Source organism: Nothobranchius furzeri, chromosome 9 (genome assembly GCF_043380555.1).
Source record: "Nothobranchius furzeri strain GRZ-AD chromosome 9, NfurGRZ-RIMD1, whole genome shotgun sequence".
Taxonomy (NCBI): Eukaryota; Metazoa; Chordata; class Actinopteri; order Cyprinodontiformes; family Nothobranchiidae; genus Nothobranchius; species Nothobranchius furzeri.
The window spans coordinates 10,523,503-10,542,086 of record NC_091749.1 but is presented as its reverse complement, the minus strand read 5'-3'; the positions used below and the strand labels follow the sequence as shown (position 1 = coordinate 10,542,086).

Sequence of the window (18,584 nt, the reverse complement as noted above, 5' to 3'; positions counted from 1 at the left end):
CGCCTCCCTAATGAGAGCACGTTTGTCGCCTGCAAGAGCGGCAGATCTCTCCACGGTGATCTCCCGTGTACAACCCCGCAAGATCGTGAGAGCCCTGTTAGTCATGAAACTCCTGGGCATGATGTCCGCAGCCCATTGGGTGGTACCGCTAGGTTTGCTGCGCACGAGGCGTTTGCAACGCTGGTTCATCCGCCTCCGGGTACACCCGATACGTCAGAAGAGACGTATGTTGAGGATTCCCCCTTCAGTGGGCGGGGACCTCGCTCACTGGGGGAACCCCTGCATCCTCTCACGCGGGGTTCCCATCGGACGTCCTGCGTCACATGTATCTGTGTTTACGGATGCGTCACTGTCGGGGTGGGGGGGGCACGTGCTTGTCCCATACGGTGGCAGATAGTTGGCCCTCCCACACGCACGAGCACATAAATGTGTTGGAGCTTATGACAGTGAGGAATGTGATCAGACACTTTGCCGCCCTTCTCGAGGGCCGTCATGTCTTAGTTCACACAGACAACCAGGTGGCGGCAGCCTACATAAATCGCCAAGGGGGAGTTCGATCCCTCCCACTGTTGCGTGTCGCCACAGATTTACTGTGTTGGACACATGTCCATCTGCTGTCCATCAGAGCCATCTACATTCCGGGGGTACTGAATGTAGCGGCGGACAACCTGTCGAGAGGGGGACCCCGCGACTCCGACTGGCGTCTGCATCCTGCACTGATATCACAGATCTGGATCAGGTTCGGGGAACCGTCTGTGGATCTGTTCGCGGCTCGCGAAAACGCTCAGTGTCGCCTGTGGTTTTCCCTGAGTCCCCGGGACGGACCCCTGCTCGGGGCGGACGCCTTCTCACACCAGCCCTGGCCTCGAACGCTCCTTTATGTGTTTCCACCAGTCCCTCTGATTCCCCGTCTCCTGGACCGAATTCGGTCGGAACAGCTCTCGGTGATTCTGGTGGCTCCCAGACGCTTGTCCGCGTCATGGTTTCCGGACCTGCAAGCGCGAGTGTCCGGCTCCCCGTGGAGGGCGGACGCCCTTCTCCAGGCGGATGGGATAATCAAACATCCTCCGGAAATAGGCCAACGGCTGTGGGTCTGGCCGCTGAGCGGTCACGCTTAGAGGCTTCTGGGCTGCCGCATGATGTGGTCGCCACGATTCAGAGTGTGCGGGCGCCCTCTACCATTGCGTCTTACGCTGCTAAATGGGCAGCTTTCCAGAAATGGTGCACAGAGCGAAATGTTCAAGCACTCTCCTGCCAGCTGGCGGATGTCCTATCGTTTCTGCAGATACTGATGGACAGGGGCCTCGCATTCAGCACTATTAAAACATATGCTGCAGCTATCTCATCCTGTCATCAGGGTTTTGGAGATAGATCTGTTTTCAATCATCCCCTCACAAAACGTTTTCTAAAAGGTGTCAGGAGGAACAGACTGTGTCCTGCCCGCTTTTTCCCCAATGGGATCTAACGGTGGTTCTGCACGGCTTATCTAAAGCCCCGTTTGAGCCCTTGGACCAGGTCTCACTTACGTTCCTGTCGCTTAAAACTGCATTGCTGCTGGCGCTAGCATCAGTTAAGAGAGTGAGTGACCTGACCGCCCTCTCAGTGGCTCCCGCATGCCTCAGGCTCCGGGAGGATGGCGGGTCTGCTGTTTTATGCCCCAACCCAGCCTTTGTGCCCAAAAGCATTAATGCTTCCTTCAAATCCAGGTGAATTTCATTGGCTGGACTTTTTCCTCCTCCCCATAATTCTGAGGAGGAGGCGGCTTCGCACCTTCTCTGCCCGGTGCGCGCGCTTGCACGATATGTGTCACGCACTTCAGGGATTCGTCGCTCACAAAACCTGTTTTTGCACTACAGGGAGTCTTCCCTTGGTCAGGCGCTGTCGGCCCAGCGTCTTTCACACTGGCTGTGTGATGCCATTTCCCTCGCTTACACATCATCAGGGCAGGATCCCCCTGAGGCACTCAGGGCTCACTCAGCCAGAGGGATTTCCTCTTCTATGGCGCTCCTCAGTGGTGTGTCAATGGAAGACATTTGTCAGGCTGCTTCATGGGCTTCACCCTGTTCCTTTACTCGTTATTATTTACGAGATGTGTCTTCAGGTTCCATCACTCGTTCAGTGCTTGGACCCCAGCAGGCTAAATGAATGCTTATGGCACCTCATTGGCCTTGCTGAGATGGATTTCATCCTCTTGTGGATGATATTTTTTAGTGGGGCCCCCTCTTTTATCGTGGCTGCCTCAGTCTTTAAGCCTGGTCTGAGGCTGAACGTCCCCCACTAGAGGAGATTTGATTGGGTGTGTCCATTGGTTGTGTTAACCAGAGGGGCGTAAACTCATCCAGCTGCGCTTTATTCCAATAGCAGCTAGCTTAAGGGCTAAGACTAGACGAAATAGAACGTTGGTTACGTATTGTAACCCCAGATTCTATGAGTCTAGTCACAGCCCTTAAGCCACTGGCCCCACAGGTTATGATGGGAATAAGAGCCATTGGAGGTGAGCAGTAGGGTCACTGCGGTTATATACCACGAGGGGGCCCACTATTGGTGGGTGTACATTTTAGCTCTTCATGATTGGCTGATGCGGAGATCATCCTTCCAATAGCAGCTAGCTTAAGGGCTGCGACTAGACTCATAGAATCTGGGGTTACTATACGCAACCAACGTTTTCAAACTTCTGGTTTTGATAATAAACCTGGCAATAAAGGGGTTAAATCTGAGAAACACACATATTTTATTATATTTTGTTAGGGCTGAAGCCAAGGATTAAATTCATGTAAAAAAATAGGACTTATGAAATATTATATAATATTTCTATAGGAAGCTTTCTAAGTGCATTTTTTTGTGCTCAGAGGACATTAACGTTAGAAAATTTAAACGTTGGGCAAGGGTTAAATATATGAAAATGTTGCCAAGTATCCCTTTAACTTAAAAGGTAAAAAGTATATATTAGAAACATTAAAGTTGTGACAATTCTTAAGGTTAAAACTGAATATTTAGCATTCTAGGAGGGAAATATCAAGTAGCTTTCTTGCCTTTAATTAGAGTTTAGTATTTAGACAGATAAGTAAATGACATGCTGGTAGAAATATCCCTGACAGAATCCTTTTCTTTTCTGTTTAGGCTACACGCTGGCCACCAAACTGAGGAGACACATGAGGTCTTCCCATCTGAAAGAAAAGCCATACAGTTGCTCCTGCGGTGCTTCCTACACTGTGAAACAAAGTCTGCTGAGACACCAGGCACAGCACAGGATGGAGGCAGGAGGTCAGAAGGAGGTGGAAGGAGAACAGAGAGAGGAGGTAGACCAAAATGCTGAGCAGGAGCCAGAGGCTTTAAGCTGTAGTCACTCTAAACCGGTTCGAGGCAGACCAAAGAAAGGTCTGCGCCTTCAAGAGTCTGGGGGGAGGGGAGGAGGAGATGCTGAGCAGAGAAGAGAGCTAGGAGAAGATGAGATCATGAGTGTTGAAACAGCAACCAGAGGAGCAGAAGAGACTCCAGGCGACGTCCAGCACACTGTTGTCTAGGTCCACTCAGATGACCTGTCTGCACCGACCTCCACTCCCCTGCTCCTAGATGCAGAGGACTTGCTGCCTGCAGGAACAGAGCCAGGGCTGGTGGAGGTGGTGATATTGGATGGCGTGGAGCAGTGCATCATGGTCCAGGGTCAGCAAATGGTGGGAGAGCTGCTGATCCTGCAGGAGGAAGAGGGTGGACTCTGCACTGTGGCTCAGACTGTTGAGATAAAAACAATATAACCAAAACCCTCAGCTGGAGCGTCTCAGGCCAGTGACTCAGTGAACCTCCCTTCTTCCAGCCTACCTCAACTACAGGTGTTGTGTTCATGGCAGGAAGGATTTAAAGTGGTTAAATGCTAATTTTACACAAAAATTCCAGCAAACAAAGATGGAACCTTGTTTTTATTTTATCATGCCTGTGTATGTTGCCAACACTCGACTCCGAAATTAGTTGATTTTTGTTGATGGGGAGAACTTACCTCGTCACATTCCTGTAAAAGTGCACTGAAAGTATCCCAGCGTTACATCACTTCTTCAACATTTACCTGGTTATCTCCTGGAGGCAAAGGAATAGAATAAAACTTCAGTGAACTTCTGGAAAGTGGCTGACTGTGTGAGCGCAGACTCCAATAAAATCCAAAATAATACAGAAATGGGAAATCCTACATTTCAAATTGTATTTTTTTATTTTTTGTAAAAGCAGTTTTCATAAGGAAACAAGGAGCAAAGGAACAGATGAAACAGTCTCAATACCCAAGCAAACTAACTTCCTGATTCTTTCCAAATTCAGACTGTGAAAAGGTTTTTTGGTCCTGGTTAGGGATGTAAGAAAATGTCGATATGGCAATATGTCATTATAAATTTTCAAGCGATATATCTATATTCAAAAGCCGTGTATCTAATTTTTTGGAAAAATTTACATGCATTTATGTATTTTCTTTTCTTTTGGTGCAATTCAAACACCAACCGCTAAATGGCAGCAGTGTGCGATGGGGTTTGTTTCCACCATTAATATGTAAATCCCTCTGTTATGGTTCAGATACCTGATGTTAAACATGTTACATATCAGTTTGGACTGTTTATCGAATATTCCTATGGAAAAATCAGTCTAAAGAATCGCTAATATCGACTGAATTTATGGCAATATATCGTGATACATTGTATCCTTTCCCTGTATTGTGATACTTATCGTATCGCCATACACATCCCTAGTCCTGGTGATCCACGGCACAAGTGTGGGAGGCAAAAAGGCTCATAACTCATGGATGTAAAGGCAAATGGGTTCAAATCGGTTTGTTCAAACACGATCTAGTGACTAATAAATGCTGGTACATACAAAAAAGCCCCATTATGTATAAAACAATAAAAACACATCTAGTATGGAACACTTTCACCTCTAATGCACGGGTTAGCTTTAGGTTGTTTATAATTGGTCATGCTGTGGTGGTGATGTGGTGCAATTGGGTCCTTTTTACAAAAGGCATAAACGGGGTATGGGGGCGGTCTCTGCACTGCTGCAGACTTCCGCTTAACTTGGACATAACTTGGGTTTTATTGCGATCGAAGCCACACTCATTAGTTTTTTTTTTGTTCTTTTTAACAAGCCGCTCCTTAAGGTGTCTGTCCCCCACAGTACATGCAGTCACTGGTGATCTGACCTCCAGCTCTAACAGAGAGAAGCTCCAGGAGCGCTGCATCGCTCCAGATTATCATCTCAGCTGATTCTGTTCACAAAAACAAAACTTAGGCCTGTTTTTACTTTCATTTTAGTTGCCGCCCGGGGCTCGGCAGTAATGGTCCATTCCCTTCTGTACCGGGTCGGCCCGGGCCGGGTAGCCCCAGTCGGCCCCAGCCTGGCCCGGTTGATTCCACAAATCCTTGTCTTAAGCCCATGTGGGCTGATTCTACCCACCAATCAGAGGCTTGCTCTAATGCAGACCTGGGCATTTTACGGCCCGCGGGCCACATACGGCCCTTTGGTTGACTTTGACCGGCCCGCGTAAGGTTAATTGGAAATTACAAAATAAATGTATTTTCTCATTTTACCTCATGCATGGGCTAAGGCTGCATTGCTTTTATTTTGAAGTTGTTTTTTACGTGCACAATGACGCAATACGTATAGCAACAAGTGCCCGCGGTTGACAGGGTGATTGTAGCCCGAGAAATGTCCGCTCATGCAAAAAAAAAAAAAAAAAAAGAAAGATGCCGAATGCAGGATTTTCAACAAAAATTGGACTGCTAAGTATTTTTTTTACTGAATTCGGAGGTAAAGCCGTGTGTTTGGTTTGCGGGGAGGAGATTGCCGTGTTTAAGGACTACAATTTGAGTCGGCATTACGACAAGAAACACTCGGAAAAATACAAGAACTCATCTGATGCTGAGAGGGCACGGACATCCGAAGCTTTGCTAGCAAAGTTGCAAAAGCAGCAAGGCTGTTTTACTAAGCTTCACACATCCAGGGATGCAGCAACCAGGACCAGCTTTGTGATATCCCACAAAACAGCTAAAGACAGCAAGCCGTTTTCAGAGGGAGAGTTTGTCAAAGAGTGCATGGTGGACTCTGCCGCACTAATATGCCCTGAAAAAAAGGCGCATTTGAGCAAATCCCGCTGTCCAGGCGAACCGTGACCAGGAGGATCGAGGACATTGCGGGGAACCTGGAGCTTCAGCTGCAACGTGAAGTGGCAAGTTTTGACTTTTTCTCATTAGACGAGAGCTGTGATGTCCGCGACACAGCCCAGCTGCTCGTATTTGTCCGGGGGATAACGGAGCTCACAGAGGAGCGGGCAGCAATGCGGCCGATGAAAGGGACAAAGACAGGGAGTGATCTTTTTACAGAGGTAAATGCGTGCACGGACACTCTGGGATTGAAATGGGAGAGACAGTCAGGTGTCACAACAGACGGTTGTCCAAATCTTACAGGGAAAAATGTCGGACTTTTGAAACATATGCAAGATAAAGTGACAGAAATCGATGCAGATCAAAAATTGGTGTTTTTTGCATTGAATTATACACCAACATGTGTTTTGCAAGTCAGTGCTAAAAATCAACCATGTTACTGATGTTGTTACTAAAATAATAAACTTCATCAGGGCGCGGGCAATGGATCACAGACAGTTTGTCGCTCTTTAGGAGGACTCCACACAGCTGTCAGATGGCTCAGCCTGGGGAAAGTGCTGAAGAGGGTTTGGGACTTGAAAGCAGAGATTCAGGATCTCTGCTGGATTTCTACTCTTCTCTTAAGGAGGAGCACTTTCCAAACCTGAAGAGACATGCTCAGAAGATGTTGGTTTTCTTCGGCTCTACCTACATTTGTGAACAAACATTTTCAATGATGAAGTTTACAAAATCCAGGTAAAGATCCTCTCTCACTGATGATCATTTGTCAGCTGTGCTTCGCATCTCCACCTCAGACATTCAACCTGACTGATGCACTCGTTAAAACCCAGCAGAGACTAGATTTCTCTCATTGAATAAGAAAAAAATCGCTTAAAAACACAAAATAAGGTGTTTGGACCACAAATGTAGGCAACTAGCAGTGAACTGGGACACTTTTTTTTAAACCTCTTTCTCAAGATCACAGTTCAGTGATTTTATTTTACAGACAATACTGTGTGTCTGTAGAACGCTAAGAACCTCTTTCCAACAATATTTGAAACTCAAAATGTGTTTTGGAGTGAATGTGACTAAAACTGTTAACTAATATAAGTCACAAATGTTTAACAAAAACCAAATGCGCACTTTGTTTACCATTGCCTTGGGAAATTTGAATAAATCACATTTTTGTAAGCCAACCTCACTTTTTCCTTTTTGCTCATTTATAACATATAGTCTACTCTTACCAGCTTGAAAAAACAATGGTATTTACTGCTTTTTATAAAGAAATACCACTACTATTATGCATAATTGACTTCAGCCTTTTGACCTGGCTCTCCACAATATTTTCTATTTCTCATGTGGCCCCATGGAAAAAATAATTGCCCACCCCTGCTCTAATGGAAGGTGGGAATTTGCTGTCAGCAGTGGGTGTGTTGGCCCTGGTCGGCCTGAAGCAGACCCCCTCGAGAAGAGGGCTGAGAATGAGCCTTGGTTGGCCCGGAAAAATACCAGGCCACCCAGATATGTAAACAACCTACGCTACCCAGCCCGGGCCGACCCGGTACAGATGGGAATGGCCCGTTACTCTCCACGTGATCATGACCCCATCCTTTGTTGCACCAAGGTACAATCGCCGATTATAAGACAGACAATTACCGCAATATTACTACCGAGCAAGGTGGAACAAATGCAGAAATTTCCGCGCAATGTCATGCCAGCATGGCGTGTTCATAAGACACACCCTTGTTGTAATATTACGCTGATTTGCCAGCACGGTGTGTAAAAAGGGCAACAGGCAGCGTTACAACAAAATGTCAGCACCAAAGCTGAATGTATTCATGTGCCTGAGACATTATTCTCACCTTATTTTTTCAATTTGAAAGGAGAAAAGTGTCCTCACTGCATTTTATTAAACACTCACAAAGGAATGAATTTAACCAGTGTGAAATGTGTCGCATTAATTCTTTTGTGCAAATGTAAATGTGAGCCTGGGATTCTCCAACTCCGATTGCTCTGTTGTCTCTTAAAAGAGAAACACTTTAACATGAAGTAAACCTTCTGGCTCTGAGCAGTGTAAAACTCCTTCTGCTGCGTGACAACAAACACCTAAGCCCTCGATGCCAGATCTGTAAAATTAATCGGTCTGGTACAGTTAGGGGGATTTTGTTTTGAACTGTAATAGATTTCAAGAGTCCACTGGATCTTAGGTTTTATTTTTACAGTGTAATGAGCAGAAACAGGAGCCTTTCTCATGGATACTCTGCTTAGAAAAAAATGAAAAGGGGGGGGGGTGTTCACTTTCATTATGTTTTAAAGGAGACATAACATGAAAAACCCACTTTTTTATCCATTAACACAGTGTGTTTCACATTTTAAGTGTCTAAGTGAGCAAAAAGGCTTATATTATTCACTGGAGTTGCTATTTAGATATTTAATAATTAAGTTTTGGGCATATTTGTCCACCCGTTCAGTTTTTCACATTATCTATTACATCAGTAATTTATTTCGTCAGGATAACTACCAAATATGGTAATGGCCCTCGGCTAAACACAGAGCCAATCTGCCATTTTTTCTTCTCGCTAAGATTTTTTGTAGTCCTATTGGAAAAATGCAGAATGTCTGGTTATTTTAGCCACACACAGCTCAAAACTGTTCCTCATTTTAAGGAAGGGTGGTGTGGCAGTATTTAAACCCAGGAGCTGATGACACTACTGCTAAAAAAACACAGAAGAAAAAGTAGTGTGTTTGTGTTTGTTTGTGTGTGTGTGTGTGTGTGTGTGTGTGTGTGTGTGTGTGTGTGTGTGTGTGTGCGTGCGTGCGTGGTTCGTTCGTTCTGTCTCCAGGCTAGTGGCTAAGTACTGAGGGCTCCATCTGAATTTGGCAGCACCGGGACACAGCAGCAGAGCGGTAAGCTTCATATAACTCTAAAATGTCGACAAACTTTACTTTAGATTTACGGGCATTAGCAGCACTAAAGCGTTAGCATCCGGCTTGCTATCGCTAGCACAGTATGCTAGTAAAGTTAGCACCTAGATTAATGTGGATTTGGCTGATTTTCGTGGAATAAAACGTGATTTCTGATCAACGCCTTCTTTTACACCAGATGATAACCTCCCACTGATTGTAACAGCAGAGAGCCTGTGTGTTATTCTACGTGAGTGTGATGTAATCTTAGCATCCAGCAAATAAAGTCCCATATCAGCTAAAATGCAGCGTGACAAAGTCATTAAAGTGCGTCAACACAGTGGATTTAATAGAGTTTTAAAGAACGATCTCTGAGTGGAGTGAGGTTAGTTTTTTTGTCTCACTGCAGATATAAAAACTAACTCTGCATCAGTCAGACGCAGCAAAGCTCACCGTCTGTATGAGCGTGAGCGTCGGAAAGCTGATAAAATCGGCTGTAAAATAATTAAAACAAAAGTAAAAATGCTCCTTTGCTTTTTAGAGTCAACATCCAGAAGTCTGGAGCCGTGTTTCACTGACAGGCTGTCAGACTAACGCCCTGATGAGCTCAGCAGGGACAAACTGGTCTGATGTTTAGGTAAGTGAAGATCGGCTTCTCCAAGTCCTTGAGATGCTAGTAAAAAATAATGTAGCCAGCTGGCAAATGTTACTTTTCTTCTCCTCTAAGGAACACAGAACGTTCAGATGTTGGCGTTTCACGTCACCTACTGAGGAAGGAGGCTCACCAGTAAAGAGATGGTAGCTGGACCAGACCAAAGTGAGTGATGACACACCTCAGCCACCCTCATCATTAAGAACACCTCACCCCTGAATCACTCCGTCTGATGACAGCAGAGTGATTTATTTGATGTTTTACTTGTTTAGTCTGTTTAGAAATTATTGAATTACATTATTTTCTGTAATCGACCATCTGATCTGGATGTGTGCAGAATAACTTTCCCCAAATTCAGCAGCAGCTGGCCTACAAAAACAGCTGCAGCATGTAGTAAGTCTGTCTGCACTGCTCTCTAATGAGCTTCCTTTCATAAGGAGTCATTTGTATAATTTTAGTGTCACTATTTTATTACATTTGTAAGAATATGAAGTCACTGCAGCAAAGTGAACTTGTGAACAAACACAAACTTGACTATAAACATGAAAGCTAAAGAAACAACTTTCCTAAAGCTGCTTGTAAACAAAATACGTCATTAAAGTTATTGTCTATCATTGCAGAATATGGCGATGACATCATGGAACTGGTCTTTGGAAAAGTTTTCCCTGAACCAACTCAGTTTCTAAATGAGGTAGAGAAGATCTGCATCTCACCAACCCTCTGGTCTCAGTATTCAGACAACGGAGGTCTCCCACTGTTATCCAGGACCAGTTTGAAGCCCACATACTGCCCCTCCCTCATCATCAGGAAACATCAATCCGTTTCCTGAGGACAACAGAAGACGGCAGGAGGACAGGAACTCTGTGACCTAGATACCACCAGCACCGAGACACAAAGCACCTGTGTGCACAACGCCTGTTTAACTACTAAAGCCTGTTTATTATATTGTTCTACTTATTTGCTGTGAGGTTAATACTTAGAAAATTTGTATATTAATGTAAACAATAAAAAAAAATCACTGATTGTATGTTTTCTTTTAGATGTAATGGTCCAAACTCAGCCTTGTAGACATTTATTGCATCCTGTAGGTAACAGGCTCAGATCCAGGATGACCCAGCATGCTCTTCTTCCATTCTGGCTGTTAGGGATTTTATCAATAACTCAATGCCTACTGATGTTTTAACCTAACAGTATTTATTTAGAATGCAGGTAAGATTTAACTATATTTGTTAGCAAAGCAGACTGATCTTGGGAATTTCACTGCAGCACTGATGTCCACCTCTCTGTACACATTAGAGAGAATTACCACTTTACAGCTAAACACATTTAATAAAGATATAGGCTAAACATTGCAGACAATAAAAACAAAGTTGTAAGCATTAGAAATATAATGATCACATTAAAGAACATTTGGAGGAATGTTCTTTATTTTTGACTAGAATCTCAAATCTTTAAATTAAAATGTAACTGCTTTTTATCCATTTTCAGCCTTTAAGACACCCAATATAAAATAAGACTACTTATAAAATTATTTATAATTATATGTATGTATATAGATAGAGATCTTAATAAAATATATTCTTTTAATGGTGTTTTAATGAGCTGTATCATTTTTTTAAACATTTTTTATAGAAATAAGCAAGCAGCATTCCTTGTGTGTGTGTGTGTGTGTGTGTGTGTGTGTGTGTGCGCGCGCGCGCGTGTGCCTGCTCGCTTGTCCCTCCGTCGGCCGTGACGGTGTCGGTACAAGATCTGCTCGGGTGCAAGATCGGCTCGGGTCCGTCGACTGCCGATGACGTCTAAGTAGTTGATTGGCTGAACATGAACCTTACGGAATTACGTAATCACGTAACGTTGTTATCACGTGACGTTGGTCCAGGCAAATTTTTTTCTATTGGAAAGATGGACAACTTTTACAAAGAAATCCATCATTACCTCTTTGAAAATACACTTTTAGCATAGAGCTGCAAGTATAATAGGGCTGAACGATTAACTGCATGTGCAATAAAATTGCGATGTGACAAAAGAAGATTTTCTAATGGCAAAGGCTGCAATTTGGCAGCGAGTGGTTAGCGCAATGCTAATATACATGGAAAAACCCATAGGAATGCTAATGCTAATATCGCAGATTACATTATTACAAATTATGAATTAGAAACGTGCCAAATAATTACATTTGGAGTCTAATAGAAAGTAAAAATACCATCAATCAAATAAGTACAGACAGGTATTTTAGTAAAGCCAGGAGATTTTCTAATCTCAAAGGCTGCAATTTGGCAGCGAGTGGTTAGCGCAATGCTAATATACATGGAAAAACCCATAGGAATGCTAATGCTAATATCGCCGATTACATTATTGCAAATAATGAATTACAAACGTGCCAAATGATTACATTTGGAGTCTAATAGTAAAGCCAGAAAACTTTTAACTCCAGAGTTTTGGCTAGCAGCTACAGTCTATGACAAGATGTCAAAAACTCTAAACACAAAATACTTAAATAAACGGGACACACTTCTTTCCTGCAAATTTCACAGGTGTTTCTAATACCTATGATTCTTCAAGGGATGTGCTCAAAGAGGAGTTCAACATTATGAATAAGATATAGTGTTTTATTTTACAAATACCATTATAAACACAAACTTACATCTTAAGAAACGTTATTTTAATAACGAAAGTGCTAAATTCTTTCCAACAGTATAGACGTGTAGTGTATTTTGTCCGAGTCGGTTTGCCGTACTTTGACGTCATCGGCAGTCGAAGGACCCCGAGCCGATCTTGCACCCGAGCAGATACTGTACCGACACCGGGTCTGTGTGAGTGAGAACAGACAAATGCATGAGAGAGTTAGCAGCCATGAAACAGCTTGATGAACTACTCTCCCCACATGTTTTAAAAATGCTAATATGCTATGCTAAATCTGCTATGCTAAATAATGATTTCTCTATAGAACTACAAAGTCCGACTGGGGGAGGAGAGTACAGGTCTGCACTATGGAGGGGGGGCAGAGTTTACAGCTCCTCCTCCAGTTTAAAGAGACAGTACCCAAAAACGGCTCGTTCTCAAGACTCTCCTCAGAACAGGGGTAGATGAGGGTCTGTAGAGCAACAATAATGAGGAAATCAGACCAAAGAACTGCAGTTCTACTGTATTTAGACCCCCAACTGAAGGATTTAGATGTAAAAAGGAATAACTTAAAAGCATGTTATGTCTCCTTTACATGTATAGGGCTTGTCAGTTTTACGTGTATAGGGCTGGTCAGTTTTACGTGTATAGGGCTGGTTACTTTTACGTTTATAGAGCAGGTTAGTTTTACGTGTATAGGGCTGGTTAGTTTTGCGGGTATAGGGTGGATTTGTTGGTTGGTTGGTTGGTTGGTTTTATGTGTGTGGAGCTGGTTAGTTTTACGTGTATAGAGCTGGTTGGTTGGTTGGTTAGATTTACGTGTATGGAGCTGGTTAGTTTTACGTGTATAGAGCAGGTTAGTTTTATGTGTATAGGGCTGGTCAGTTTTACGTGTATAGGGCTGGTCAGTTTTACGTGTATAGGGCTGGTCAGTTTTACGTGTATAGGGCTGGTTACTTTTACAAGTATAGGGCTGGTTAGTTTTACGTGTATAGGGCTGGTCAGTTTTACGTGTATAGGGCTGGTCAGTTTTACATGTATAGGGCTGGTTACTTTTACGTGTATAGGGCTGGTTAAGTTTGCGTGTATAGGGCTGGTTAGTGTTACGTGTATAGGGTGGGTTTGTTGGTTGGTTGGTTTTACGTGTATAGAGCTGGTTAGTTTTACGTGTATAGAGCTGGTTGGTTGGTTGGTTAGTTTTATGTGTATAGAGATGGTTAGTTTTACGTGTATAGGGCTCGTTAGTTTTACGTGTATAGGGCTGGTCAGTTTTACGTGTATAGGGCTGGTTAGTTTTATGTGTATAGGGCTGGTTAGTTTTACGTGTATAGGGCTGGTTCGTTTTACGTGTATAGGGCTGGTTCGTTTTACGTGTATAGGGCTGGTTAGTTTTACGTGTATAGGGCTGGTCAGTTTTACGTGTATAGGGCTGGTCAGTTTTACGTGTATAGGGTTGGTTAGTTTTATGTGTATAGGGCTGGTTAGTTTTACGTGTATAGGGCTGGTTCGTTTTACGTGTATAGGGCTGGTTCGTTTTACGTGTATAGGGCTGGTTAGTTTTACATGTATAGGGCTGCTCAGTTTGACGTGTATAGGGCTGGTCAGTTTTACGTGTATAGGGCTGGTCAGTTTTACATGTATAGGGCTGGTTACTTTTACGTGTATAGGGCTGGTTAAGTTTGCGTGTATAGGGCTGGTTAGTGTTACGTGTACAGGGTGGGTTTGTTGGTTGGTTGGTTTTATGTGTATAGAGCTGGTTGGTAGCTTGCTTGTTGGTTAGTTTTACATGTATAGAGCTGGTTAGTTTTACGTGTATAGAGCTGGTTGGTTGGTTAGTTAGTTTGATGTGTATAGAGCTGGTTAGTTTTACGTGTATAGGGCTCGTTAGTTTTACGTGTATAGGGCTGGTCAGTTTTACGTGTATAGGGCTGGTCAGTTTTACGTGTATAGGGCTGGTTAGTTTTACGTGTATAGGGCTGGTTAGTTTTATGTGTATAGGGCTGGTTAGTTTTACGTGTATAGGGCTGGTTAGTTTTATGTGTATAGGGCTGGTCAGTTTTATGTGTATAGGGCTGGTTACTTTTACGTGTATAGGGCTGGTTACTTTTACGTGCATAGGGCTGGTTAAGTTTGCGTGTATAGGGCTGGTTAGTGTTACGTGTATAGGGTGGGTTTGTTGGTTGATTGTTTTTATGTGTATAGAGCTGGTTGGTTGCTTGGTTGGTTGGGTAGTTTTACGTGTATAGAGCTGGTTAGTTTTACGTGTATAGAGCTGGTTGGTTGGTTGGTTAGTTTTATGTGTATAGAGCTGGTTAGTTTTACGTGTATAGGGCTGGTTAGTTTTACATGTTTAGGGCTGGTTAGTTTTGCGTGTATAGGGCTGGTTAGTTTTACGGGTATAGGGTGGGTTTGTTGGTTGGTTGGTTGGTTTTATGTGTATGGAGCTGGTTAGTTTTACGTGTATAGAGCTGGTTGGTTGGTTGGTTAGTTTTATGTGTATAGAGCTGGTTAGTTTTATGTGTATAGAGCAGGTTAGTTTTACGTGTATAGGGCTGGTTAGTTTTACGTGTATAGGGCTGGTCAGTTTTACGTGTATAGGGCTGGTCAGTTTTACGTGTATAGGGCTGGTCAGTTTTACGTGTATAGGGCTGGTTACTTTTACGTGTATAGAGCGGGTTAGTTTTACGTGTATAGGGCTTGTTAGTTTTACGTGTATAGGGCTGGTTAGTTTTACGTGTATAGGGCTGGTTAGTTTTGCGTGTATAGGGCCGGTTAGTTTTACGGGTATAGGGTGGGTTTGTTGGTTGGTTGGTTGGTTGGTTGGTTGGTTTTATGTGTATGGAGCTGGTTAGTTTTACGTGTATAGAGCTGGTTGGTTGGTTGGTTAGTTTTACGTGTATAGAGCTGGTTAGTTTTACGTGTATAGAGCAGGTTAGTTTTACGTGTATAGGGCTGGTTAGTTTTACGTGTATAGGGCTGGTTAGTTTTACGTGTATAGGGTTGGTTTGTTGGTTGATTGGTTTTATGTGTATAGAGCTGGTTGGTTGCTTGGTTGGTTGGGTAGTTTTACGTGTATAGAGCTGTTTAGTTTTACGTGTATAGAGCTGGTTGGTTGGTTGGTTAGTTTTATGTGTATAGAGCTGGTTAGTTTTACGTGTATAGGGCTCGTTAGTTTTACGTGTATAGGGCTGGTTAGTTTTACATGTATAGAGCTGGTTGGTTGGTTGGTTGGTTGGTTGATTGGTTGGTTTTATGTGTATAGAGCTGGTTAGTTTTACGTGTATAGAGCTGGTTGGTTGGTTGGCTGGTTGGTTAGTTTTACGTGTATAGAGCTGGTTAGTTTTACGTGTATAGAGCTGGTTGGTTGGTTTAGGGCTGGGCGATATGACGATTTTAGACCGTTATACGATCTATACATCTGACGGTCTGTCATTTTTGAGACCTTTTTATCACGATTCACAGCTCTGCTGTTGAATTTCTGCCTCTGAATGAAAAGTGAACTTACCCCTGGCGAATGACACGACTTTGTTTGACCCTTTTGCCGGGGACACACGGGCTGCGGAAGCGCCGCGAAAATGGGATCGCCTTCATTCGGCGCCCTTGTTAAGCTATTCTATAGACCACATGGGCCGCCAAAGCGCCGCGAATCGCCTCGCGCCGGCGCTCCAGCCTGTGCAGCGATCATTTCGGCGTGGCCTCTAATTTTTTTCACTAGCCTCGGTTGAATCGCATCAATTCTGGCAGGAAGTCAAACCTAGACATAAGAGGCAGGCCGGTAAATTTAACAAAATAAAGCATTTCAAAATAAAATTCTGCAATAGTCAAATGTGTTCATAATCAGACACTGCAGAAAAACCACACGAACACACACACACACGCACACATCCAACTTGTGTGCATGTGTGACCACGTGAAGGGGTGTGTGGTTTTGGGTGTCTTTTCACCGGAACAAACAGGACAGAGAGGCAGAAAGTCTGAGGCAAGCAGTTAAGATGGATGACTTTAAATTAATTATGGAATCTGAGAAACACAAGGAGCTGTACGACTCCCAAAAAACATGGTTATTTAAGTACCCATTTCGGAAGAAACTGCTAGGATACAGCTGCAGAGTTGGAGCGGGTTCCAAGAGATTTAACTGGCAGAAACAACTCATACCATAGGTTCACACACACACACACACACACACACACACACACACACACACACACACACACACACACACACACACACACACACACACACGTAGAGGAAAAGAGCTGAGAAAAGGCAGAGAGGAAATGGAGGACACCAAGTGTTTAAAAGAAAAAGTACAGGTGAGCCGAGGCGCGCCTCGACTGGGGCGCGTCTGATCTGAACTGAGGAGCGGCGAGCAGCGGCTGAATTTCGTGAGTGATTCGCTTCTGGGTGCTTCCGCGGCCGGTGTGTCCCCGGAGTTAACCAATCAGAGTGAGTCATGGTAATATATTAGTGCTCCACTTGTTTTCACCTGTGTGTGAACAAACATGGCTACGGCAAGTACGTTTTACATGTATAAAGCTGGTTGGATTGGTTGGTTGGTTAGTTTTACATGTATAGAGCTGGTTAGTTTTACGTGTATAGAACTGGTTAGTTTAACGTGTATAGAGCTGGTTAGTTTTATGTGTGTAGAGCTGGATGGTTGGTTGGTTAGTTTTACGTGTATAGAGCTGGTTAGATTTATGTGTATAGAAATGGTTAGTTTTACATGTATAGAGCTGGTTGGTTGGTTAGTTGGTTAGTTTTACGTGTATAGGGCTGGTTAGTTTTACGTGTATAGGGCTGGTTAGTTTTGCGTGTATAGGGCTGGTTAGTTTTATGGGTATAGGGTGGGTTTGTTGGTTGGTTGGTTGGTTTTATGTGTATGGAGCTGGTTAGTTTTACGTGTATAGAGCTGGTTGGTTGGTTGGTTAGTTCTACGTGTATAGAGCTGGTAAGTTTTACGCGTATAGAGCAGGTTAGTTTTACGTGTATAGGGCTGGTAAGTTTTACGTGTATAGGGCTAGTCAGATTTACGTGTATAGGGCTGGTCAGTTTTACGTGTATAGGGCTGGTTACTTTTACGTGTATAGGGCTGGTTAGTTTTACGTGTATAGGGCTGGTCAGTTTTACGTGTATAGGGCTGGTTAGTTTTACGTGTATAGGGCTGGTCAGTTTTACGTGTATAGGGCTTGTCAGTTTTACGTGTATAGGGCTGGTTACTTTTACGTGTATAAGGCTGGTTAGTGTTATGTGTATAGCGTGGGGTTGTTGGTTGGTTGGTTTTATGTGTATAGAGCTGGTTGGTTGCTTGCTTGTTGGTTAGTTTTACGTGTATAGAGCTGGTTAGTTTTACGTGTATAGAGCTGGTTGCTTGGTTAGTTTTATGTGTATAGAGCTGGTTAGTTTTACGTGTATAGGGCTGGTGAGTTTAACGTGTATAGGGCTGGTCAGTTTCATGTGTATAGGGCTGGTCAGTTTTACGTGTATAGGGCTGGTTACTTTTACGTGTATAGGGCTTGTTAATTTTGCGTGTATAGGGCTGGTCAGTTTTACATGTATAGAGCAGGTTAGTTTTACGTGTATAGGGCTGGTCAGTTTTACGTGTATAGGGCTGGTCAGTTTTACGTGTATAGGGCTGGTTAGTTTTACGTGTATAGGGCTGGTTAGTTTTACGTGTATAGGGTGGGTTTGTTGGTTGGTTGGTTGGTTTTATGTGTATATAGCTGGTTGGTTGGTTGGTTAGTTTTACATCTATAGAGCTGGTTAGTTTTACGTGTATAGAGCTGGTGAGTTTTACGTGTATAGAGCTGGTGAGTTTTACGTGTATAGGGCTGGTCAGTTTTACGTGTATAGGGCTGGTTAGATTTACGTGTTTAGGGCTGGTTAGTTTTACGTGTATAGGGCTGGTTAGTTTTACGTGCATTGGGCTGGTTAGTTTTACGTGTATTGGGCTGTTAGTTTTACGTGTATAGGGCTGGTTAGTTTTACGTGTATAGGGCTGGTAATGGGCCATTCCCATCTGTACCGGGTCGGCCCGTGCAGGGTAGCCACAGTCGGCCCCAGCCTGGCCCGGTTGATTCCACACATCCTTGTCTTGAGCCCATGTGGGCTGATTCTACCCACCAATCAGCGACTTGCTCTAATGGAAGGTGTGAATTTGCTGTCAGCAGTGGGTGTGTTGGCCCTGGTCGGCCTGAAGCAGACCCCCTCGAGAAGAGGGCTGAGAATGAGCCTTGGTTGGCGCGGAAAATACCAGGCCACCCAGATATGTAAACAACCTACGCTACCCGGCCCGG

General features: G+C 43.8%; 1 protein-coding gene and 1 long non-coding RNA gene across 2 annotated transcripts in view; both read left to right on the top strand.

Moving 5' to 3' along the window:
• The window catches only part of LOC129156220 (gastrula zinc finger protein XlCGF57.1-like), a 41,869-nt gene extending 38,345 nt beyond the window's left edge, over positions 1-3,524 (top strand). The window contains exon 6 of the mRNA XM_070554423.1: positions 3,121-3,524. Coding sequence (XP_070410524.1) covers positions 3,121-3,524 — 404 coding nt within the window. The remainder of the gene's footprint in view (positions 1-3,120) is intronic.
• A 5,368-nt stretch (positions 3,525-8,892) lies between these two features.
• Positions 8,893-10,751, top strand: LOC139071730 (uncharacterized). The gene is made up of 4 exons (XR_011521550.1): positions 8,893-9,020; positions 9,559-9,654; positions 9,745-9,834; positions 10,290-10,751. It is a non-coding gene; the product is annotated as an uncharacterized lncRNA (long non-coding RNA).
• The last annotated feature ends 7,833 nt before the right edge of the window (positions 10,752-18,584 follow it).